This window comes from Anopheles arabiensis, chromosome 2, assembly GCF_016920715.1.
Source record: "Anopheles arabiensis isolate DONGOLA chromosome 2, AaraD3, whole genome shotgun sequence".
NCBI classification, from domain to species: domain Eukaryota; kingdom Metazoa; phylum Arthropoda; class Insecta; order Diptera; family Culicidae; genus Anopheles; species Anopheles arabiensis.
In genome coordinates this window covers 94,240,903-94,266,032 of record NC_053517.1, presented here as the reverse complement: position 1 = coordinate 94,266,032, position 25,130 = coordinate 94,240,903, and the positions used below count along the sequence as shown (strand labels likewise).

Here is a 25,130-nt window from a genome sequence, read left to right as displayed (position 1 = left end):
TTGAACCATAATTATGGAATTCTCGGTACAGGTTGATGTGTGTATAATTTATGCTTATTTTCTGTGGGGTTTACGCTCCTCAATTTTTGTTTCTTTCTTTGAACTTATTAATTCATAGGGCCATCAGCGTTTCTTGTACTATTTAACAATATCATTTATGGTTTAAATGGAATTTTGACCTTTAAACAAGATTACAACAAAGCCATAAGCCTCGTTTATTGAAATAAGGAGCCTTATGTTGTGACCAAAATACATAAAATTAGTCATAAATAGGTCACGAATATGTGTTTCAATAAATGTAAAATAAAAAAAAAGAAATTAATGAGTTAAACATTTAAAATATTTTTAGTATATTTTTTACGATATTTTTAAATGGATACATTACTGCAGTTTCACATAAATGTGTTGTGTTATTTGTACCCATAGATATGAAGGGATACATAAAATAACCTGACGATTATAATGATGTCCCTATCAACTGGCGGCCAAACCAGCAACAAGTGCAGCACGGCGAGTTTTAACAAACACTCTCAAAAAAAAGGCGAATGAAAACAGACAGCGAATAAACTTTGTTCTGTAATTTACCTTGTTGCCATTAACGCAACGGCCGGCGTTTGTAGCCAACCCGTCGAGTGATGACAAAAAGAGTAAACAAAAAAAGGACCCCTTAATCGAATAAGTTTGTCGAAAGCAGCAGAGCGGACGGGAAAACTTGTTACCTCCTTATTACTATCGTTCTATTTCACTGCACTGTAACGTCCAGCGACAAATCTGCAATTGACAGTGCCAACCTCACCAGTGCGACTGTACCCCGGGAGAACCGGCTTTGCTTAGTGGGGTATAAATAAAGAACCAACAGCATTGGAATTCGAAAAAGCTTTTATCGAACACGTGCTGTGTATGATGACCGCAAAGCTGGGCATGTTTGATGTGGTTTTGTCGGAGGGAGAAACGGGACCCTTCACGAGCAGTGCACGTGCGTTACTGGGCGGCATTCGTGCTTTGTTCGCAAAGATTTAAGACTTCCTTTAAGACATCAAAATCAATCAAGCTCTAAAGGCACTGCCGGCTGGTGACAGATGAACCCCCGAAAGATAAACACTGGGAAATGGGGAGTAGCTAAAAAGGAGTGACAGGTCCATAAATATATTCCACCTCAATCGTATCAACATGGGATAAAGGAGAAAGTAGGCACACACACACACACCATGTGAATGTAATAATGCAAAAACATGGGAAGCGAGGTAAAAAAGGGTCCCCCTGATTGGGGAACAATTGTTTTGCATTGTTATTTTTCATGGGGAAATAGGTTTTTGCTGCAGGAACATTCATGCCATAAATCCAGCATCGAATTTATAACGGGGTTTGATGAAGAAGAAAAAAATAAATAAAGAAATGGAATTGCTGACAAATTCAATCGAGAGGGGCAGCTGTCTGTTTTCTTTGTTTTCTGACAAAAGAGACGAAAACTTCACATCAACAGCACGTGGGACGTGAACATGTCAATACGGGAACGAGCCACAGCGAGAAAGAAGGACGTCTTCGGTCGGTGATGGAATCTTATCAATCTCAACAGCAGTCCCTAGACGCTGTCAATTGAGTGTGTTAGGTTTGTCTACAAGTTTGTCTCACATTCAATCGTGACTAATCACATCTTATATCAAACAAACAGCTCTTTTTTGACAGACCTTTATAACTCAGGATTGCCTTTTTGTCTTTAAAATTGAAGGTCAAACTGTTGCCGAAACAGTGTCACGCTTTAAAGCATCAGCTTATAAAAGACAGTCTGCCTAACATTACTTAAACATACACACAAATGCTTTGATTCGATCAGACAGCTTATGCTAATCCAATTAGAATTTTATGTGCAGCGTTTCTACCAACGCTTGAGTTCGAATGCTAATAGCATTTTCATCTCCGCAACGTATCGTCAGACCCGACATGCCCGTCCTCCACCACACAAAGTCTTGTGCAATTATTTCTTGACCACGCACATTTCCCGGTATGCTTAATCGAACGGAAAGAAACATTCAAGATGTTCCGGCAGTGCGTTTTGCATATAATTACACACCGACGCAAACAACAACGAAAGGTACACTTGAACACCTCCGTTGTGCTCGTTGAAGTGTTTTCAGTTTGAAGTTGCACCAATTAACGATATCGACACTGTGCGCCAACTAATGAGTGTGAATTAAAGGTGACTTGACCATTTTCTAAGGCTTCTCTATTGCATTATTATGCGCATTGCAGCAGTGAGTGCATTGAAGCATTATGGTTTCCGCTTTTTCGTACGATGATAGGATAAACATCAAACGAAACATGGCCGGATTGTGGATGAACTTTTTGAACGCTTCTCGGGGCGTTTGATATGTGAAGTGAAGGGGTAAGAGATACTTTACAGATACTTTATGATATCACATCACATAAATCTTCTTAAGCATTATTAACGGTTGCTTTGTTCAGTCTTTGCTTCGCGTATTTTACGGCAGAAGGCGACACTGCATACGATTAGTGTTGTCAACGTTTAGCACTGATCGAGTATTCCCGAAGCCTAACGATCGAAGCTAACCCTAAAGGCTCGTAACCATGACAGCAACGACCAAATTGAGGTAAACTTTGGCAACAAAGCTGACAACTGTGAAAAACGTGCTTTCCTCATGGCTACATAAAAAATGCACTGCTGTAAGTGGTACATCGGATGGGTTTTTTTTTCAAAATTACTTGTACAATTTCTTCAAATCTTTTATTCTTTCATGTAGTTTTAAGCAATTAGATATATAATTTGCCATGATGTCCGATCTACCAGGTGTTCGCTTCATAATGATGTACAGTTGACCTTTGATTGTTTGGACAAATATACATCACTTGAGTGTTCAAGTTTTAATCCAATTCAAGTTTAATCCAATCCAAATAGTATTTTTCTTTCATTCAAATACTCATAGTTCAATAAACTGACAGATTTCCAGTTAAGATAGCACATCAAAATCTTGAAGCTCGAAGCCTTTTGGAAATTGAATTAATTTGGAAGATATACGCGCCACGCACTTCAAACAGGTTTCTTGGGATTTTAATGCGAAACATCTGCTCTTCTAAGCTACTTCCTACGAACTGACAGTCTACGGGGGCACACATAAACTGACAGTCTACGGGGGGAGCACACACATAAAAAAAACTATCAAAAGCTTTAAAAGACCATCGCCAGCAGGCAACGATTCCTGGTATGCAATATTGCTACAATGGCTGCTACACCTGGGAACAGTTGTACGCCCGGCACTTCATAAAACATCTCCAGCATATTGTTAGAGCTTATTTCAGGAAAACTAGAAATCTAATTGAAGTGATAGCTTTTCAAAGCAATTAAAACTTTGCCCGCAATTTAAGCGTAAAAATAGCGAGTACATCTTCCCGTAACAACATTGCTGCTGCCCGCTGCACAGGACCGCAAACGTCCATCGTGTGCTAATGCCATCCTACTGCGACCACAGTTATGACAGTTATGATATCAGGCAGTTATGACGCGAGCGAGTACTCCGATTGTCCTAATTACCCCGCGGGCGCAAGTAAACAAACCCATTTCGCATGGGAATCTTGGTGCCGGGAATGTACGTACCAGAATGCCATACCATCTCCAAAACCATGTGACACGAAACATCTGCGTCAAGGTGGACGGTTTGGCTGGCTGGCGGGAGAAATCGAATCGAACTTGAATGCTGCCATTAGTCAACAAGATAAACGACATGGATTCTTTCAAGTCGGCGCTGGGCTCGTTCGCTCGTTGATGGTTGTTTGCTCCACATACTGCCAAGAGGGGTGGCTGCGATGGTAGGATCGAACGGGAATTTGGAAGGACACGAGGGAAGGTCCACACGGCTGCAAGGAAATGGAGGATACGAAACCAGATATTCCGGATGTTGAACCGGAAATAGACATACGCTGCCATATCTCTCCCGGATGGATCTTATCGGGTGGGTGAGTGGGTGGTTGGATGATGATTGCCTTTTGCAAGATTGTTACCGAATTCTCTCGCACGCATCGGCCACATCGGTCTTGTCCGTTGGGGTGGAAGAATTCCGAGAAACGGCACGATGGAAGGTGGAGAAGCATTAAGAATCTTCGCTTCCTTCAGGAACCGGAAACTCAACAGGTTGCCTGTGGCCTGAATTGACCATACCCATCCCATTAGCTTGGGGATAATAATTGAGAACGAGGACGTGCCATTTGGGCGGGATTGACACATTTGTTCAGGGTGATCTTCGTTTTGGGGCGGTCGGATTAAATAAATGTAATCATTTGGCATGATATTGATGACCTTTTCCTATTTAATAATCCAATTAATATCCAATGCAGGGAAAAATAGAATAAAAAACACACCTTATATGTTCGTACAGATGCAGACATCTCTGTTGGCAGCTGCAGTCTAGCTTTTTCCTTTCCTTCGAAAAGCCTCATTCCAATTAAACTAAACTCTCCAACCGTCTGTGAATGAGTGGAAAGCGGGCATCCTTTACTGCTGGTTAACACATTCCTCTTATCAGGATAATTATTTCTCCCCGTATGTAGCGCCAAACCGGTGTTGCTTCGCGCGCCGACGAACATATTCCTTCCACCAACGAGCGCATCATCTTGTTAGATGGAATGTTTCACTCATCAACCTTCTTCCTGATACGGGCGGGCGCGCGTAATTAAATCGCTAATCCCCGGGAAGCAATGATGGTTTCCCGGGCGGGGTATACTGTACGGTACCGTACCACCGTACCGTGGTCTTTTTGTACTGCACATATGTCTCAACGCGCGTACGAGCGACGACAAGTGACGGATGAAATAGGGACTCGCCGGATGCTTTGCAGCGCACAGGGAGAGCACGGCAGAGCGTTCCTTGCTCTCTTTTGGGAATGTTTTCATTGCACTGAATGCACATAATTCTGCTAGTGAGCACTGGTGTCACTGGTACGGCATGTACAGCATCAGCAGTCAACAGATGCACATCACCACAGGAGCGAGAGCAGCAAGATTTAGCAAGAGTTGTATCGGACAAAATATGCCCCTGCTTGTACGTTCCGAGTGATGTTTCTGTGTTGCAATCATTTCAACCTGTTGGAATCGGAATTTTAATGTCGTTGCAAATGGCAGACAACGTTAACTGGAACGCGTGAACGTAAACTACCAAGAAACCGTCTGTAATGTTGGGATAGTGGATGCTCTGGAAGCAATTCTCCTGTCATCAAATCAGAGCAAAGTGATACGCGCCAAAAACGCTTGGCAGAAAATGTCATAATTATACAGCAATCGTTTTGGGTTATGGTGCATTTCGTGATTTTATAGTCCATAATCAAGGAAACACTCAAAAGAAGGACATTCTATACTCGAACATGAACTCAAGAAGAAGGAGAAAGTATTAATAAATTATATATAAGATAGGCCTTCCAAAGGGAAATAATATACAGACATCCTTTAGATTGGTTCCTAATGTCCCTTGTTCCATTACGTACAGTTGTCACTGCCATGTGGTTTGTCTTTCTTTTAACGTCTAAGTTTGTAGACCTATTGCTATTATATCCTTAAATTGTGTTCAACATCAGTAATAAATTTGCTTGATTATGTAGTGTCACTAATTACATCTCAATACTATGACATAAAAGGGACCTCATTCAAGCAACTCTGTCACTGCTCCAATTATATTCCATTCTTATCCTATTGTATGCTACCCTTTTTCCTAGTACTTGCTCGTTCAATGATTGGTTCATGAAAGAGCAGATGTAGTCTGCACCTAGCATGGACATGTTGCTGCCGAGAAGATCATATAGTGGTTTTAGTTGCAATCAACTGAAGGTGGAGCTTTACAAGCCTGTCACAACTGGCCGCAAATGCCCTTCGAAAACGGGTACCGAAGATACAGGGTTTACCAGCATAATAAACAACTGTCCACTTGTTTATAACAATAGTCGTTTTGAATAGACACCGCTGTCTACCACTTGCTCACACGTCAGATGGTGTAAGCTACTCTGTCCAATTTAATAACACAATAGTTATTTTCAATCGCACAGCTGTCAGAATCGGAATCTAGGCTATATCTTTATTATGTACATGTACATGTACCCTTATCTTTCTATATAGCGTAGTTTATAATACGCAGGTTAGTTCTTCGAATGAAGCTTTAACACTGCAGGGCCATTAATTAAAGCAATTTGAGCACTCGATCGTGGGCGGTAAACAAAAATTGCAAGTTCGTATAAATATTGCCTAATGTTTACGCTTGCAAATCAAATCAAAAACAAACTGCTACCTTAAAACCACGGCAGTCATTCAACATAGTTAAAAATACTGAAAGCATTACATCAAAAGAACGTGATTATCTTCGGAAATCGAAAGGTAAGTTAGTATTAAATGCGGGAATCGTGATTATCCTTTGGTAACGATTTGAATATGTGTTTTAGGCATGTTAGAACAAGCGATAGTTCCGTGGAGTAATGACGAAGAAGAGCAGCCAACAACTTCCAAACGTAGAGCTACATCGCTGGAAGACCGAAAAGGGTTGTTGCTGCTTATGAACGGGGCCAAACGGTGCCAAACATATGCGAGATGTTTGGATTGAACCGTTTTACGGTATACAGCATCTTGCGCAAAGTGAGATTAACCGGTGTAGTGGAAGCTAGAAAACGTGGTGGGACTAAACCCAAGAAGCTGTCGAACGATGTAATTGACAGCATTAAACGTTGGATTGACCAGGATTGCACGATATCACTACGGAAAATGCAGCAAAAATTGGAGCAGGAACATAACATACAGGCCAGCATAACCACCATAACACGAGCGATAGAAGGATTTCATTATTCTTTCAAACTTGAATAGACACCCAGAGAGAAGAAATGCTCCTTCTAACATTGAAGAAAGGCGAAAATATGCCGTGGAGTTTATGTCGCTTCCTCGTGAATATAGCGAGAGAAATATCATCTACATAGATGAAGTAGGCATGAACGTAAGCATGCGTGCAACAATGGGGCGTTCGGCAGTCGGCAAACCTGCAGTGGTAGTAGTACCACAGCTTCGGAGCCGCAATATTTCCATCGTTTGTGCTATGGCTAGACATGGTATTGTGCATTATGTAGCCAAAACAACTGCGATTGAGCGGGTTTCCTTTAAGGATTTTATTTTACAACTGAAAGGCAAATTGGAAGAAGTTGGAATTTTTGAACCGGTATTGGTAATGGATAATGTGGCATTTCATAAATGCAATGAAGTCAAGGAATGCATTACCCAACACATTAACGCTAGATTGCTGTATCTTCCGCCTTACTCTCCATTTCTCAACCCAATTGAGAATATGTTTAGTAAGTGGAAGAACATTGTGCGACGTGCTAATCCGGAAAACGAGAATGATCTGATGACAGCCATTGAAAATGGTGCTTCTCTAATAACATTCCAAGATTGCGAGGGCTACGTCCGCAACATGTGGGAATATATCAATAGAAGTTTAAGTGGAGAACAAATATTAGATTAATTTTAGATTTGTTATGCACATGTTTTTTATGTAACCTCCTACACACCAATATGATTGGGTTATCTGTGAACTACGAAACAATCTGTGAAACTTTTACGTTAACAATTATTATGAATTACTAATGCTACACTATTGTTATGTTCCTATTCGTATTTTGTTATTCTAATTGCGTTACCATTATGTTACCATGAATTTATTTTGAATAAAAAGATGCACAGCATTGCATTAAAAAAAACATGTACCTTAAGCTCATTGACTAGTACACCTCTGCAGCCCTTTCGTTGAAGCAAGTAGCCTAATGAGAAAAGGCAAAGGCAAAGCGCCAGATGACGGCATGGGGCTGATCATTCAGCAGAGAACCGATCGACTGCATGGTGTTAGTGTGTTACTGGTGCACATCAGGATCTTCCAGCACGAACCTACAACGAAAGACGCTTGGGTGAATAACCCGGCAAACAGGTACTTCGTAATCGATGCATTGATTAAGACCCGCAGAAGGTGTGATGGAAATTTCTCTCCTCTCTCTTTGTGGCACGCTAGTTTTCCCATACTCACTAATGGCTTTCCGATCGAGTAGCGTCGCTTGTAACTCACACACACACACACCTGAATTGGTTTGCCTGAAGCTTCTCCGGCCCGGTGAGAAACAATAGATTTTCCTCACGCACATGAGCGTGAACATGACGCGCATAACTATACACGCGTGAAATGGTGAACCCCGATCAACAACCAGCATTCCAGCAAGCCAGCTAAATGCACACTTCTCCGCGAAGCAGCAATAATTAGAATAAATTGAGACTCAATGCATCGATTACGAAGTACCTGTTTGCCGGGTTATTCACCCAAGCGTCTTTCGTTGTAGGTTCGTGCTGGAAGATCCTGATGTGCACCAGTAACACACTAACACCATGCAGTCGATCGGTTCTCTGCTGAATGATCAGCCCCATGCCGTCATCTGGCGCTTTGCCTTTGCCTTTTCTCATTAGGCTACTTGCTTCAACGAAAGGGCTGCAGAGGTGTACTAGTCAATGAGCTTAAGGTACATGTTTTTTTTAATGCAATGCTGTGCATCTTTTTATTCAAAATAAATTCATGGTAACATAATGGTAACGCAATTAGAATAACAAAATACGAATAGGAACATAACAATAGTGTAGCATTAGTAATTCATAATAATTGTTAACGTAAAAGTTTCACAGATTGTTTCGTAGTTCACAGATAACCCAATCATATTGGTGTGTAGGAGGTTACATAAAAAACATGTGCATAACAAATCTAAAATTAATCTAATATTTGTTCTCCACTTAAACTTCTATTGATATATTCCCACATGTTGCGGACGTAGCCCTCGCAATCTTGGAATGTTATTAGAGAAGCACCATTTTCAATGGCTGTCATCAGATCATTCTCGTTTTCCGGATTAGCACGTCGCACAATGTTCTTCCACTTACTAAACATATTCTCAATTGGGTTGAGAAATGGAGAGTAAGGCGGAAGATACAGCAATCTAGCGTTAATGTGTTGGGTAATGCATTCCTTGACTTCATTGCATTTATGAAATGCCACATTATCCATTACCAATACCGGTTCAAAAATTCCAACTTCTTCCAATTTGCCTTTCAGTTGTAAAATAAAATCCTTAAAGGAAACCCGCTCAATCGCAGTTGTTTTGGCTACATAATGCACAATACCATGTCTAGCCATAGCACAAACGATGGAAATATTGCGGCTCCGAAGCTGTGGTACTACTACCACTGCAGGTTTGCCGACTGCCGAACGCCCCATTGTTGCACGCATGCTTACGTTCATGCCTACTTCATCTATGTAGATGATATTTCTCTCGCTATATTCACGAGGAAGCGACATAAACTCCACGGCATATTTTCGCCTTTCTTCAATGTTAGAAGGAGCATTTCTTCTCTCTGGGTGTCTATTCAAGTTTGAAAGAATAATGAAATCCTTCTATCGCTCGTGTTATGGTGGTTATGCTGGCCTGTATGTTATGTTCCTGCTCCAATTTTTGCTGCATTTTCCGTAGTGATATCGTGCAATCCTGGTCAATCCAACGTTTAATGCTGTCAATTACATCGTTCGACAGCTTCTTGGGTTTAGTCCCACCACGTTTTCTAGCTTCCACTACACCGGTTAATCTCACTTTGCGCAAGATGCTGTATACCGTAAAACGGTTCAATCCAAACATCTCGCATATGTTTGGCACCGTTTGGCCCCGTTCATAAGCAGCAACAACCCTTTTTCGGTCTTCCAGCGATGTAGCTCTACGTTTGGAAGTTGTTGGCTGCTCTTCTTCGTCATTACTCCACGGAACTATCGCTTGTTCTAACATGCCTAAAACACATATTCAAATCGTTACCAAAGGATAATCACGATTCCCGCATTTAATACTAACTTACCTTTCGATTTCCGAAGATAATCACGTTCTTTTGATGTAATGCTTTCAGTATTTTTAACTATGTTGAATGACTGCCGTGGTTTTAAGGTAGCAGTTTGTTTTTGATTTGATTTGCAAGCGTAAACATTAGGCAATATTTATACGAACTTGCAATTTTTGTTTACCGCCCACGATCGAGTGCTCAAATTGCTTTAATTAATGGCCCTGCAGTGTTAAAGCTTCATTCGAAGAACTAACCTGCGTATTATAAACTACGCTATATAGAAAGATAAGGGTACATGTACATGTACATAATAAAGATATAGCCTAGATTCCGATTCTGACAGCTGTGCGATTGAAAATAACTATTGTGTTATTAAATTGGACAGAGTAGCTTACACCATCTGACGTGTGAGCAAGTGGTAGACAGCGGTGTCTATTCAAAACGACTATTGTTATAAACAAGTGGACAGTTGTTTATTATGCTGGTAAACCCTGTAACGAGGAAATTTAAGTAGACATTTCTGGGAAAATAGTGAGCAAAGCACATATCACAGTTTAATTTTAAACTCTCTGCCAATAAGCGAACAATCATCATGAAGTGAGTCTATCATTGGGTAATAGTGGCAGTCGATAGTTTGGCAACATAAAACTATAATTACCTCTTACATTATAATCAGCTCTGACGATTAGTGTTGGTAAAATATTGGTAAAACAATAATGTAAATCTACAAAGTGTTCATCTAAGATAAAGCTGTAGGAATAAGGAACTCAAATCATACTTTAAAAACATTACAAGGTTTCCCACAATTTATTGGTCAGTTTCCACGATTTTTTGGTCGTATCCCATAGATTTTTGGTTCGTTCCCATAATTTTTTGGTATTTTCCGATTGGATATCAACACAATTGGACCAACAAATTCTGGGAAACGACCAAAAAATCGTGGGAACGCACCAAAAAAATATGGGAACCCACCAAAAATTGATGGGAATCAACTAATAAATTATGGGAAACCCTGTATAACGTCCTTGAATGTGTACAAACAAGTCTTTGTCTCAGTCTATGCCCAATTATGCTCTAATAACTGTGTAAAAAACATGAAAAGATACCGGGAATACTGCGGAAAACGGTATTAACATTCTCGCAACGCAAAAAAGCAGCAAAACATTATCCCAAACGAAACTGTCAACTGCACAAGAGGCCAACACAACATGTACGTGCCGAGCATTGTGCAACCCCATTGTGCAACAATACATAATGTGTGGGATTAGTTTGCTCTCCTTAGCATAACGATAGCATAATGGCAACATTATCCATTGTAAAACATGACCTTCACCGTTTGCAATACCGCTGTCCATCGGCGCTTTTCTTGCTATTGGACTACACAAATTCCTTTTGTGGAACTGATCCCTATTATTTTGCTTTCCGTACCGCACTACTCCCTACACACACACAACTATTTCTAATATGTGTGTGTGTGTGTGTGTGAATGTGTTTTCGCTCGAAAGCGTCCATTCAACGGACAATCAGGAACAGAAGTCGATGTGCTGCATTGTTGTTTGGCACGCCGGATACACCCGGGCTGCACCCCGGGAGCAACTGCCGTGGGACGAGCGCACAGGAGCGCACCGGACCCAAACCGAAGCAAGTCCACTGAAGTGAGTGATTGTAGTGGACGGCACCAATAATAAGGGGCTGGGCCCACTTGAACAGTTAACAAAGCATTCCATTACCGCAGCGACTTCCTGTTTTTCTTTGCTGAATGGATTTTCACAGTAGTTATTTTGAAGTGGTCGTGGTGTGTTGAGGTGGCTTTGGCTTGGGATGGGTGCGCCGTGATTTGAATGCACGGTCAGATTCTCTTCCCGGAGCAAGTCTCTGATAACACTTGAACCGTGCGCGACCACCTGCTCGGGTAACAGGAGCCGGGTAGCCTTCCCACTAGCGTCAAACTCCTCAAACACTCGAAACAAACAAAATCTGAAGCAGCGTCCAACGCCGAGCGAAATAATGGTGCCGAACCATGGTTTTCGCTAAAACATGTATGAAGCTTCTTCTTCTACTGCTTCCCATGGCTAATCCTCCCCCCTCCGCTGGTTGGGATTGAGAGATCTTTTTCGTGTACAGTTTCGCTCCCACTCTGTCGCTGCAATTTAATCTTCCCGAGGTCCTTCGCAACGCCCATATGTCATCCAGGCAAATCCTGGTCGATCCTGAGTGGCCTGCACTGCTTATCCCGGTTCTTTTTCGCTCTTCTGGAGCGGTGGCACAGTTTTCGACGGAACGGACGGATAATAATTATCGCCAGGGAACGGACGGAAACGCTCCCGGATTAGGGTGGCCACTTGGGGAGGAGGGCACAACAACAGTTTCGGGCAGGATGTCCCCTAATCCCACCGCTATTGACCTGCGTGGCGGACAGTGGCGGAATGGGGCTATAGAATTTAGGTTGCAAAGAAAATCAGGTTACCCTCCAATCCCCTAAGCACTCCGAGCTTCTCCCCCTAAAACCGGCCCCCGCTTCCGGTCGGTACCAGCGAGTGTCCGGGTTTTTCTGCGCTTCCACAAGGGTGACAGCAAAAATTTACTGTCCTTGGTTCATTTTCACGCGGAATCTGTGCCAGCGCTCCTTAAACCTTTGCAAAAACGTACACACACACACCCACACATACACACTGCTCACATACAGTGCACCAAATTCCCCAATGAGGTCAGCAAAATGTGTTCCCCGTCTCAGCGAAATTGGTGAGCGCAAAGAAAAGAAAATCCCACTGGCCAGCGTTCCGTTTGAAGAAACGATCAACGGAAACGTAATGATTAATGATTGATTGATTTTTGTGTCGTTTTTTTTTGTTGCTTGGACGTGAACCGTACGGTGGAATGTACGGAGAAACAATTTTCCCTCTGCATAGCCTCTCCCCTGGGTGTGTTCCAATTTTTCGACTGGTCGCTGGTACGTTTAGCAGGTACGGTTTGATTTAATTTCATCAACCGTCACTTTAATGGTGGTGGTCATTGTGAAACAAATTACCTTTTCGACGCAGCTCTAGGGGGATTTCAAGAATGGAATTTTAGCTAACCACAGTCATAATTGGTGATTGCTTATGAGTAATATTAAATAAGTTATTACTCAAACCATTAACGCTACGGTTAATAGGCATGAGAGCAAGAGTAAACGCCTAAAGGTATGCAATATAATGCTTACTTTTGCACAAAACGCGCAAACTGAGCATTTCGATACTTTAAAGGCTATTTCGCTTCTATACATCTATTTTTGATGTTTAATGTTCATGAAATGTGTGTCAAAGATTATGTTAAAGAAGCCAAGAGTTTAATAATTCATTTTGGTTACATTAAACATTTCATGTCTTTTCAGTGCTTTTTACTTCTCTTGGTTCCAAGCATCGACCTAGTGTACTAATCCGTCCCAATATGTTTGGCCTAGCTTTACTTCGCAGAAGTACGTTTGTTTTCAAACGACTTCTTAGAGCTCGGCCGGTGTTAAAATAGTTAAAAATAGCACCGGACGCGTTCTTTACCATTCCTAACGCCACACAAAATTGTGCCTTAAATTTGAATTTATATTCTTTTTGCTATTGTACTACGAGGACTGTGTTCTCATCTTCCCGGTATTTGTAAATCTACAAACATCAAAAGAAAACGGTGACATTTTCGGCTAGGCTTGTCGAACTGTTTGCCCGCGTAAACTGCAAAACGGAAAAGATTGCGTCAAGTCTTCACCTCCTACATCCTTCTGGTACCGTTCGGACAGCCTCTTGGTCACTCGAACTTTGTGTGTGTGTGTGTGCGATAATTTAAGTAACCAACTGCCCCACCAGCCGGGTTTGCCATTATGGGCTGCATGTTGCCAACGCTATTAGGGGCCAATTAGAGCGCTGATAGCTATTAATAAACGTGTCAATCGTGCTGGGCCACGGTTTGCGGTCGTCCATTTTTTTTTGTTGCCGGTCATCAATGCCCTTCCCTGTGTCCGTTTTGTCGTGGTAGTGGGAAGAGCGAACTTCATCGATCTATCCACCGCTGACAATGTTCGTGTCATCGATTAGGAGTGATTTATTCGCCGCACTGTCGGGTGGAGCTTATGGTGGACCACGGTGGAAAGATTGAGTCCTTTAGACGCGTAGTCGAGACGCGGTAGTAAAACGTGATGATTGAATTGAGAGCGAAAGGTTAGGCAGTTGTGGTAAATCATGTATTGGTGGACAGCTTTAAGAAGCGAACGTTCAACGTCGTCTGATTGAATTGAGTTTTGGTAAGAAAATTTGGGTAATAATTTAACTCAAATAAAGATATTTTTGATACATTTTCAAATGTATTTACCATATAATTCAATACCAAATTGCTTTAAATTAATTAAACTCAAATAGTAAATCAATCTGCCCATACTTACCAGTGTGTAGATGACGCTCGCAAAGCTTCCCCGGCGAACGCTTCGCCAAAGGCAGCAAGAATGCAGGATGGCCATTTTGTATTGTTTCCCGTACGCCTCCGTACAGCCAAGTTACACACACACACACGCACTGACCGTGTTCGATTTACCTTTTGCAATTTCAACTTCCTCACACAATATAAAAGCACACAAAAACACTTTCACCCACACTCGATCTAAAGCTGTTTACTTAAAAGCACCATCAATGGGTTAGTTTTCCGTGCGGTTATGTAGTTCTTTTTTCCTCTCTCTCTCTCTCGCACAAACTGCTACTTGGCAGACTAAAATTTCCTCCGAGAGACGGCCTACGAAATGACCTTTAAAAATGTGCCCCGAAACAGGGCGACGTTGGTGTTGGCGATGTTGGCGGTGGAAGTTAAAACAAACGCACTCAAAACTACACCGTGCGCTGGAATTCCGCCGACATTAAACATACTACCATTTGGGTTCGGGGTATACTTTTACGCTTTCCGGCACACCGGTGGATTTTTCCATTCGCCGGTACCCATCGTTTTACATGGACGTGCAAGGGTGGGTGGCAAATGTTTTGCTTTGCCAGACGCTCGAAGGTTGGCTTTATAAATATTCAACTGTTGCTTAGAACGCGCCGCGGTTAAGGCTAGCATGCAACTGTCGCATCGAACCTATTGGTGAGAAAAGATAAGCGAAGAGAGGGGTATAAGCGAATTAGTTAAACGTTCTTTAGCATGAGAATACAATGTATAAAAAAATGCTTCAAACTCGTATCGTATTATAATATTTTGTATACCAAAATAGACATCTCTTACTTGCAGTCTTTGCTTAAAGCAATCCCATAAAGCAAAATAATGAAATCCAACAAGAATACTAAATACTTCAAGGATGCTAATTGTTTTGAATTGGATTTTACTTATATCATATTACTTAAGTTTGAAATTGATGTAAACCTATTGAAACTAATATCAACAATCTAATTCCGCTAATGTTAATGAATAGTTCAAGACAATTCAAGAGATTTCATAAAATTTGTATTTTCTACATTGCCGTACGTTACTAATTTTATTATTTGTTTAATTTAAATAAGTAGGAGCTTACACTTAAACCTTAGACTAAGATTCAAACATCGACTCTCTAGCTAAAAGTAACATCAAAATAGCTTTTCAATAGATTTATTTCCCGCTCAATAGCAGCTAGCAAATAGCAATAGCAAAACGGATATTGGCTACATCGGCTTTTGGTGTAGAATATTTTCCTTTTTTAAACCATTTACTACACTGTTTTGCTTCACTGTTAAGACCTGTCTTTGATATTTGCAATCTTGTTTGATGTAATCCAAGCCTACATGCAATGAAAAATACAAAAAGCATTTGCCACCTTATGTTTGCTATTTTTGCTGGATAACATCCACCACAGTTCTGAATAGTCGGTGGTTGTAATAACGTACAATTTACGAGCATTTTTGAGGGGACGTTTACATCCACAACTGAGCAGAATAACTCCATTTTGCCGTTAACTCATACCGTACTTCTCTTGTCTTGACGCGAAACTCATCTCACTCAAGCTTCCCATTTTGGCGTACCAAAAATTCCATCTTCTTGTGGGCTGTTCAAAAGCCGGACATTAAAGAAAAAATAAACAAAAACAAAACCCATTTGCTCATACCTTTCGAGAGGCTGTTTTTGTCATTCCTTTTTGGAACGTTTCCGAACCCAGATTCACGTGCTTTGCATTGCTCGGATAACTCTTTGCAAGCTCCACCAATTCTTTTTGCGTTGGCCTCCCAAAGAGAACCACATGAAATAACTTGCCCTGCCGCGCTGCTCTGTTTTCTTTTCCCAGTTTGTTGAAGTACTTTAGTTTTATTTTTTTGACAGCTTAAAACAATTCCATTCCAGTGAGGTGCCAACAGAAGCATCCAATTTTATACATACAACAAAAAAACGATTACTTCCGTATGTTAACTACCGAAATAAAAACTTCATCCTACCTACATGTGGTTGCTCGGTTGGCTTGGCAGGCACTTGGCACAACTGTACGTAAAATGGTCGTTAGCAAAGTTTAAAGATTTATTCTGCCTGCCCGGCGGCACTGCAAGCCATGGTGCGGAGTTCGGGTGCTTTTCGATGAAGCATACCAAAGGGAGGCAAGCCGGAGCCAAAATGTTCAGATTTTCCCGGAACTGATGAAACGAAACTGTTGAAAAGGGGTTGTTTAAAAACTTCATACCACATGCCCAAGCCCTCCTGTTTGGGTTGGAAACCGTACAATGCAGGACCTTAAAGTGCCTATTCAATAAACTTATGATTGTTACAGCCCTCTTGTGTGGGATTGTGGTTTGATGTGCTGTGCCATATTACCTTTGCTGCAGCTCACTGTAAGGACTGCAAGTGCTGCAGTGTAATACTTGCGGACCTCTTTCAATATGCGTGTTTGCGTGGATAAACAAACATCGCATAGAAATACGGTACGGTGCAGCTAACGCACACGCACCGTATCGTTTGCATGCTCATTACAGCTTCCTGCTCATTGGACGATGCCAAATAGTTTTCAAGCGAATTTTCTCTCCAAACATCGCCAGCGGGTTGCATCCCAACCTTGCAGCGTGTGTACACTATCTTTGAAGTACCATCTCCGAACGCTTAAACCTTAACACTCCCGTACGTTCTCGCCGCAAGAAGGCCTGGGCCATGGTGGGAATGCGCAACAGAGAGTTGAAATGTTTACACCGGATGATGCAATGGCGCATATGCAAAAGGAAGCCACCAACTGCATCGCTGGGACGTGTAAATTTGCAGCATTTGGATGGGTTTCGAGCAAGTGTTTTTGCGGTACAGTTCTGCTCCTTTTTCTCTGTTTAGATCATACACACCCGTTTGATTGTTCCCATAAGGCTGAAAATAGTACGCGTTTTGGTGGATGGCAACAAGCATTGAAATAGTATACCGCGGCTCGAGATTTGCCGCCTCAACCGACACTGGGAACTACTGCCCCTGTTGGTGCTTGTTGTAGTTTTGCGAGGGACAGATAAGTTCTTCACTGAGAAGCGTAATGGAAAATACAATTCACAGGAAATGTTATATCCTGTTTCCAGGTAGGCTTTATCTTTCCATTAACATGACACGTATTCAATCTGTTGTATATGTTGTATTTCCTTGTCAGGAGAAGTGCTGTTAGTTTGCTATCGGATTTCAATTATCTAAAAAAAAATATGCTGAAGGTAGTTTTTGCACAACAAGATATGATAAATTTTGCTATTTAATAATCTAGCTTTTGATTAATATAACGTTGTCAAACCGCGTAAAACTAATCAATAATATATGTGTCACTTTAAAGTATAAATAATGGAAAATGCATAGGCTCGAAAAAATATCTCTTTTTCTTGTATAAGTTCTTGGTACTTAACTAACAGTTTTATTGTATGAAGCTTAATGCTTCGGGTAATTTTGCGTTCGAAGTATTGCTCCCATTCTGAGTATTGCCTATTATTCATTTTCTATTGTTTTGTCAGTGACATATGCTCAGCATGTGACAGGTATAATTAAACCATTCAAATGTTATTGCGTTGATTTTAAACACGCCTTTAATTACACTATTGTTTGTAACACATTATTTTAAATCGTTCATAATTGGTTTAATCATTCATAATTCCTTGTAGTTTCGATTGCTGAACTGCGAGATTGACCTTTACAAATTGTGTCTGTTGCACTATGTGCGAGTAGTGTAACAGACACAAGTTGTATAGGTCAATATTAAAATATGTAGCGTGCGTTTCATAATGACACGATAGCAATGCATTGGCGTACAATAGTATAGTTAACATTTATTAATTCATTCGATCGTTCAATTGTAAATTGGTTGCTTTATCGACAAATGATCATGTCTGATTCATATGCAATTTTTCTAAGAAGCCTTAAAGTGAGCAATTGATTTTAATGATTATTTTCCATCGTATGGTTGCTTAACATGGCTGGCAGGCAGCAGACTCTTTGCGTCACCTGAATTAAATATTTAGAAAAATCACTAATTTTGTCTCCGAGTTTACTCATAAATATTTTTAAATGTCGTTCAAATGCAACTATTGTCGCTGAACACGCGCGCTACATCTACATCATATCACATACAACTGACAATCATGTTTCATTCATAAACGTCCTACTGTATTGTAGTGCGTCCCATGCATTCAGAATAATCATCCGATAATCTTGTTCTTTCCACCCACCAGCAATCCATCAGCTGTTGCTGTCTGCATGTTGCTGTTGATGTAAAAAATGCCCCTTTTCCCTTCCCTCAATAGCACACACGCACATACACAAGCACATTGCTACATGGAACAAATCAATACAAAACTGGAACGTGTTCGTGTGCGCCTGGGAGAGGATCGGTCTAAATGTAGCCCATTAGTAACATTTGCGCCCGTCCCAAGGAGCGCGTGCAAAAGCGCATTATGATAGACCGGGGGCAGACTACGGCCTCACGCGCGTGCCGTACCGTACCACACAATCGGCCGGAACGGAGATAATTGCTACAGCTAAGGGTGAAAAACACTATCACACGTTTGAACAAACAGCTGCCACAATGAACATCTAATGAGGATCTAATGTCTCTCCGGCTGGTAGTTGTTTGTATGAGAGTATTTGTTGTTGCTTTGGCTTAGAACAGCGCGAGTTGTTTGTTTGGTTTCGGTAGCAATAAATTGTTTTTCTTTAAATCACACAAACTCACGGAGCGTCTTGAGCAGGTGGAGAAAGTTTCAATTGGACTTTAACTCGAAGCTATCATATTGTGGCGACGCTTGCTCACTTGCTCGTAGAACGTTACCGTTACGGGTCGCCATCGTTTCCAATGCCGTGATAGCTTGTAATTGAAAGCTTATATCAATTACAGCCCCAGCTCAACCGTGACACCGTAAAAGAATGCTCCTTAGCCCACGAGTGACACACGCACGGCAACGCCGGTACCAGCAGCAACAGAACAGCAACAGAGTCCCATCAGACAGAGGAAACAACTTTTCTTCCTCTTCCCACGCGGTTCGCGAACATGTGCGAAAGCGCATCGCGAACAGATGTCCCGCGTTACCGTTGCCGTCGTCTGGGCCGTCGTGCTGGGTGGTTGGTAAGGAACGCTTTTATGGATCGTTGGCTTGTAACCCGACGGTTGACGGAGGCTCCAGGGCAGCAAACAATCAACCGTACCGGCGTTGGCAATATTTGATATACCAGTGAATGTGTGTGTTTATATTTTTTTTGGGAGGCTTTGATGGCAGAGAGAGAGAGAGAGTTGGTGCAGTTTGTTTAAGTATCCGCTTAAAGGCTGTTGGTATTATAATATGCTTTCCTGCCCGTCGTGTAAAATGGAATTCAAACAATCCGGAGGTGTGTGAGTGAGTGTTCGTTTGAGTGGGACTGGGCAGCTAAAAGGTTAGCTCGGTGTTTGTGTTCTGGATGAAATGCAATGTTTGATTACACTTTAATGAAAAATGTTTCATTTGTTTTAGCGATTTTAAACGATTTTTTTTTTGTCTAACTGGATTGTAATTGGCATATGGCATTTTGAGTTTTGGATATGGTACAGATATTTTGAATAAAGACAGATAGATAGAGAGATAGATATACCAATATGTATATAAACATTAAAAAGAAATAATTAGGTTTGGGTCCCAAGGTACAGTCGTCAGCTCGCAAGATAATTGTAATTTCTTGTGCAAGATAATTGTTTTCTTTTCTTTTCTTTTCTTTTCTTTTCTTTTCTTTTCTTTTCTTTTCTTTTCTTTTCTTTTCTTTTCTTTTCTTTTCTTTTCTTTTCTTTTCTTTTCTTTTCTTTTCTTTTCTTTTCTTTTCTTTTCTTTTCTTTTCTTTTCTTTTCTTTTCTTTTCTTTTCTTTTCTTTTCTTTTCTTTTCTTTTCTTTTCTTTTCTTTTTCTTTTCTTTTTCTTTTCTTTTCTTTTCTTTTCTTTTCTTTTCTTTTCTTTTCTTTTCTTTTCTTTTCTTTTCTTTTCTTTTCTTTTCTTTTCTTTTCTTTATTTCTCGATTTATTACTCGCTATCCCATTATTTTCTCTCTATCTGTCTATCTCTAAATCTCTCTATGTGTTTCCTGCAATGGTCTTTTTTTAATATACGTATTAAATGTTGAAATTCTGCTTTAGTTAAATCTATCGCAAAACTGCTACATCCGCTACTCTGGCATCATAAGCTCATGGTATCTGATGGTACAGCTAAATCGTTAGAGCATTTCAATAAATATTAACTCAACATAAACATAATTAACATAAATATTACTCAAAGAAATATTACAGATAAAGAGCATAATATCACTCAAATCAAATAGTCAAACACTTCTTAAGCACCCTTCAACTCGCTTACCTTTAATCACTCACAGACAAAAGGCCTGATATTACAACAGGTAGCGTTTGCTGAGTGGTGCATAAAAGAAACTAAATTAAAAATCCTCACACTTCAAACAAACAAGCAACAAAAAAACGACAAAAAATCTGTTTCACTCAAGCATTTTCAAATCGACATTCCAGCTTTCCCCGGTAATGAGCAACGCGGCGTAGAAAAGGTACGGCGAAATGTTTCAGCACGGCAACACCTACATATCTGTGCCAGCTTGGCAAAAGACACGCAACGTGGAATGTTCATTTCAACATACTTTCCCGTGTTCCAGCGTTCCGAGTGTACTCGTCGTTGAAGTGATTTTTATCCCTCATTTTGTGATGGTTTACTTTGCTTTGCCGCGATTTAAATGTGTCTTTTCCCTTGCGTAATATTCAAACCGGTGATCTGGTAGCCACATATCTTTGCTTGTATACAATCTGTTAAAACTATCTCGCAACTACCGGGCGTCGGTATTTTGGGGTGTGTAATTTTCAGTATATAATCTCATCAACCTACATCCGTATCCTTTTTAATGTTTTGGAAAGCAACGGCAACACTTTACCACTGCGAAACGTTTGTGCTTTCGGGCCTGACAACAACTTTGAAGCTTGCCGGTGACAAAGTGACACTGGACCGACTTTCTGGCGTGTGCAGGCGTCCCGAAACCAGTACACGGGGTGGCTGGGTTGGTGTAAAAGTTTTGTGCCAAGCATTTTTGCGTAGGTTTCACGCCAAATGTTTCACTTTACCACAACTGCCGGTACGGTGCGCTGGAGAGTGAAAGCTCACAAATTGGAAACGGTTCAATTACAAAGAAGATATTTAGATTGTTCTTTTGTCTAGTTTGGTCGAATGGGTTGTATGGATTTGTTTGAAAAGAAAAATACTATAGAATAACTAAAAAATTATAAGGCTATTTCATTATAGTAGCTTTCTTTTCATAAGCTTTGCTCGTTCTAATTAGCAATTTTAAATCAAATACATTGCACCGTTTTCAATAAAACTAAACTAAATATTGTTTTACTTGCATACTTTCAGGCGCTCAGCAAGGATGTTGAGGTGTAAGCCTTACTTACGCCGAATCATCCAGCTGGGACTCATTAAAAAATAAATAAAATTCTTCCCATCCAGCGTAATGTTCCTTTCAATTAGTCTCCAGCTGTGTCTCAGAAATGTGTCATAAAAACGAACAGAAACAATACTGAAACTTAAAATCTCTTCTTCAACGTTAGAACCTTACGCTGCGTCACGATTCCCCAGTACTGCGGACCGCAATCGATTGCCAAATGGTAATCAATCCGCAATCGGTTTTGATTTCACCCGTTACACTGGCTCACTCAATTGACTGCGACAGCGATTTTAGCTCGAGCGATCAAATTACGCTGTCGCCACATCAATTAGAACTTATTAAAGTTGGCCCGTGACTGTGCGTCTGGCGTCGGGAAAGCCGATACGCTCGAAAGTCCTGGCAATTTCACTCGCGCTACGCGTCACGGTGCTTCTTCCAGATCGTTCCGTTGCCTTTGGCTAGTGACGTTGGGGTCGACCGACCCGGTCGCGATGCCGCGTAGGAGGTGAAGTTGATTTAAACTTTTGACTTTTTGGCCAGGAATTGGCGTGATTGTTGCTTTATTTTTCAGTCTCGGGGTGGGATGGAGATGGAGACGTTTGGTGAAGATAAACAAACGTTGTTTTCATAATGCGCTATAAATAGGGCTGAAAGCATGACGCTGTGAGCCTTCTGAAAATGCTGATATTTTTCTGCCTTTTCTCAGATTTGCAGTGCAACCGGTGTGGTGAAGCCTTTCAGATTCTAACTGGATTGTACTACATGAAAACGATAACATACACTGAAACACCTTTCACTCCAAGAACCATATGGCTCTTACAAAAAATAGGATACCAAACAACCAAGCGTGAAGTTCGTGTTCGTTCCATCCATTCGATGGAACCAGTAGCATAAGGTGAAAAGCACACAAATTAATATAGACCTTCTGGAAAAAAATCACTTAATCAACACGCGTGAAGCAATTCGCATGAAAACGCGCGTACGTGTGTGTGCTGTAAATATGGCTCAAATATGAGTAAACGTGTTGGAAAAATAATAAGACATTTATTATGACGCTGTATGACTTGTAAGTGGAATCTTTTAAGAGTGATTTTTGACATTTATTTTGAGCTTTTATTAGATATTATTGGTAATTAGTGCCCAGCAAACAATGATTAAATAGAACTAGAAATTAAATTAGATTAAAATCTAGCAAAACAGATACCGATACAGTACATTGTTATATTTATCACAGTAGTAATTAAAGGTTTCTATTGAATTACCATGTTTGATGTATCAAAAGCCAATCGCATTCAAAAGTTTTTTTTTAGCAATATAAACACACATATAATTTTTCCATTTTGACACACGGTATTGTAAGCAACTTTTAAGCCTGTTTCGATTTGGCTTTAAACTTGCTATTATTGTTAAACAACAGTTTGCTAGAACTGCCCAGAATAAATAAATTTCAATCATCTCTATTGAGGATCAATTATAAGAATCAGTAATTATCTGTCCGCACCCGACAGAAAGGGTGTCCGCTCATAGCTTTAAAGTTTACATCTTTCTTCTCACTCCATTCTTTTCAACGTCTTATAAACTCAAGGTTATTTCTGTTCCCTTAAACGATACAATGTTAGGCGATGTTATTCCCTGGGGCCTACGGACAGAAAGGGAAAAAGAGCACTGAAGAAGTCGGCGTAAGAGATAGAGTGAGAACACTGCAACACACAGGAGCGGAGAAGAAGCTCGCAAGCAAGACGATGTGTACAAGTGGATTCGTAAATTGTTGTCATAATTTCACCCGAGCAACAATGAGCGAAATAACAGAAAAGCTCTCCCACCACGGGGAGCCTATGATGGATTCGTGCAACAGCTAGCAGGCACGCGTGCGACCCAACAACGCGCAAGCCAACCAACCAGTGGTTGGTGGTGATGGTGGTGGTGGTGGTGATGAAGAAACATAAATTCATCTACAACTTTACCCGCCCATTGCCCTGCTCGCAACCCATTGCAGTCACAACTACTGTCCATTGCTCAGCTGCTTTCCAATGGGACGAAGGGTAAAAACGGCCTCAGTTCTCTCTCTCACTCCGGCGGACTGCGAATGCTGGACAAATGCGGTTCGGTTGTGGATGGGGCCAGGGGTTTCGGAATAGTTTTCTGAATATATTATAACTTTGTCCCGCTCCTTTGTCTTCCTCCCCCATTTGCCCCAAACCACCGCCCAGCATTTGCATACATACCCCACCGGAGTTGGAGTTGCGGTCGGGATCGAATGGTATGGAACATAAGCCGCCAGTGTAAGCGAACGTTGGTGCCTCGTGAACATTGGGTTTTCCCGCATGTCATCCCGTCATCAAAACCCGCTAACTTCCGTTTTGATGATACCGTTACTGTTTACGATCGGTGGTGTGGAAAACGTATTCCGCATTGTTTTAAGTCGACGGGTTCGGGAGTGATGGGGAGGTGCAATATGTTCGTGCGAAAAAGACGACTTTGAATCGAGGAAAAGTCCTTTCTTTCGCGCTCCCTCGTGTAGGTAGGTTTCCAATGCAACGGTCGCGGAGCCGTAATGCTGCTCGTTGGAAGGCATTTTGTATGGCATGCATACACACTTGCTTGGAACCATTCGTCTAATCGTAGATTGAATGTAAACAGTGCAGAAAATGATGCTTTTATTTTATTTCATCATTTTCCTGTTTGGCTACCGACGCTGAGAAATAATTAACGTAATGAATTCTTCTCATCCTTTTTGATACTTTCAAGTTTATTATATCCATTAAAATGAAGTTTATTTGTTGTGAAATGGTGAGCAGATTGTAAGGATTTGTTATTGAATATATTCTTGTTAATTTTATCATTTTCTTGCAAATAAATAACAATAATTTGTTCCCGCTGAATTCTTATTTTGCATTGCAGTGGAAACAGTTGTTTTTCGTTTTAAACTGATGATTGTATTTTAGTGTGACATGTTCCCATTGGTGCAACATTCTATTTTCCTCTTCTTTGGCACAACAACCGCTGTCAGTCAAGGCTTGCCTTGCCTTGACAACACTAGTGAAGTGTGAGCTTGGCTTTCAGTGACTTATTGTTACCATAGCAGGATAGTCAGTCCTACGTATGGGGGTACGGTCTATTCAGGACTTGAACCCATGACGGGCATGTTGTTACGTCGTACGAGTTGACGACTGTACCACCAGACCGGCCCCGAAACCTTCTATATTTGTGTTTAAACGATTTTTTAGTGGTATCTTTTTCTCTATTTGTCATAATAGGATGCCTATCCTAGACGACAAACTTACATTCAATGAACATCTTGAAAGTCTTGTCAATAGAGCTACAAATACTCTGGATTCGAGTAACCGCAGGTCCCGGTTGGACGGATGG

General features: G+C 41.0%; 1 protein-coding gene across 2 annotated transcripts in view; it reads right to left on the bottom strand.

Annotated features, from left to right (window-relative positions):
* The window catches only part of LOC120893894, a 63,305-nt gene that overhangs the window by 30,181 nt on the left and 7,994 nt on the right, over positions 1–25,130 (bottom strand). The window contains exons 2-3 of one of the 2 annotated variants that reach the window (XM_040296083.1): positions 14,798–14,982; positions 14,300–14,527 (exon numbers count right to left, since the gene is read on the bottom strand). In XM_040296083.1, the coding sequence (XP_040152017.1) occupies positions 14,300–14,374 (75 nt within the window). In that variant the 5' untranslated portion in view covers positions 14,375–14,527; positions 14,798–14,982. Of the gene's footprint in view, positions 1–14,299; positions 14,983–25,130 lie in introns of both variants that reach the window. The other variant, XM_040296082.1, reaches the window with a different exon arrangement.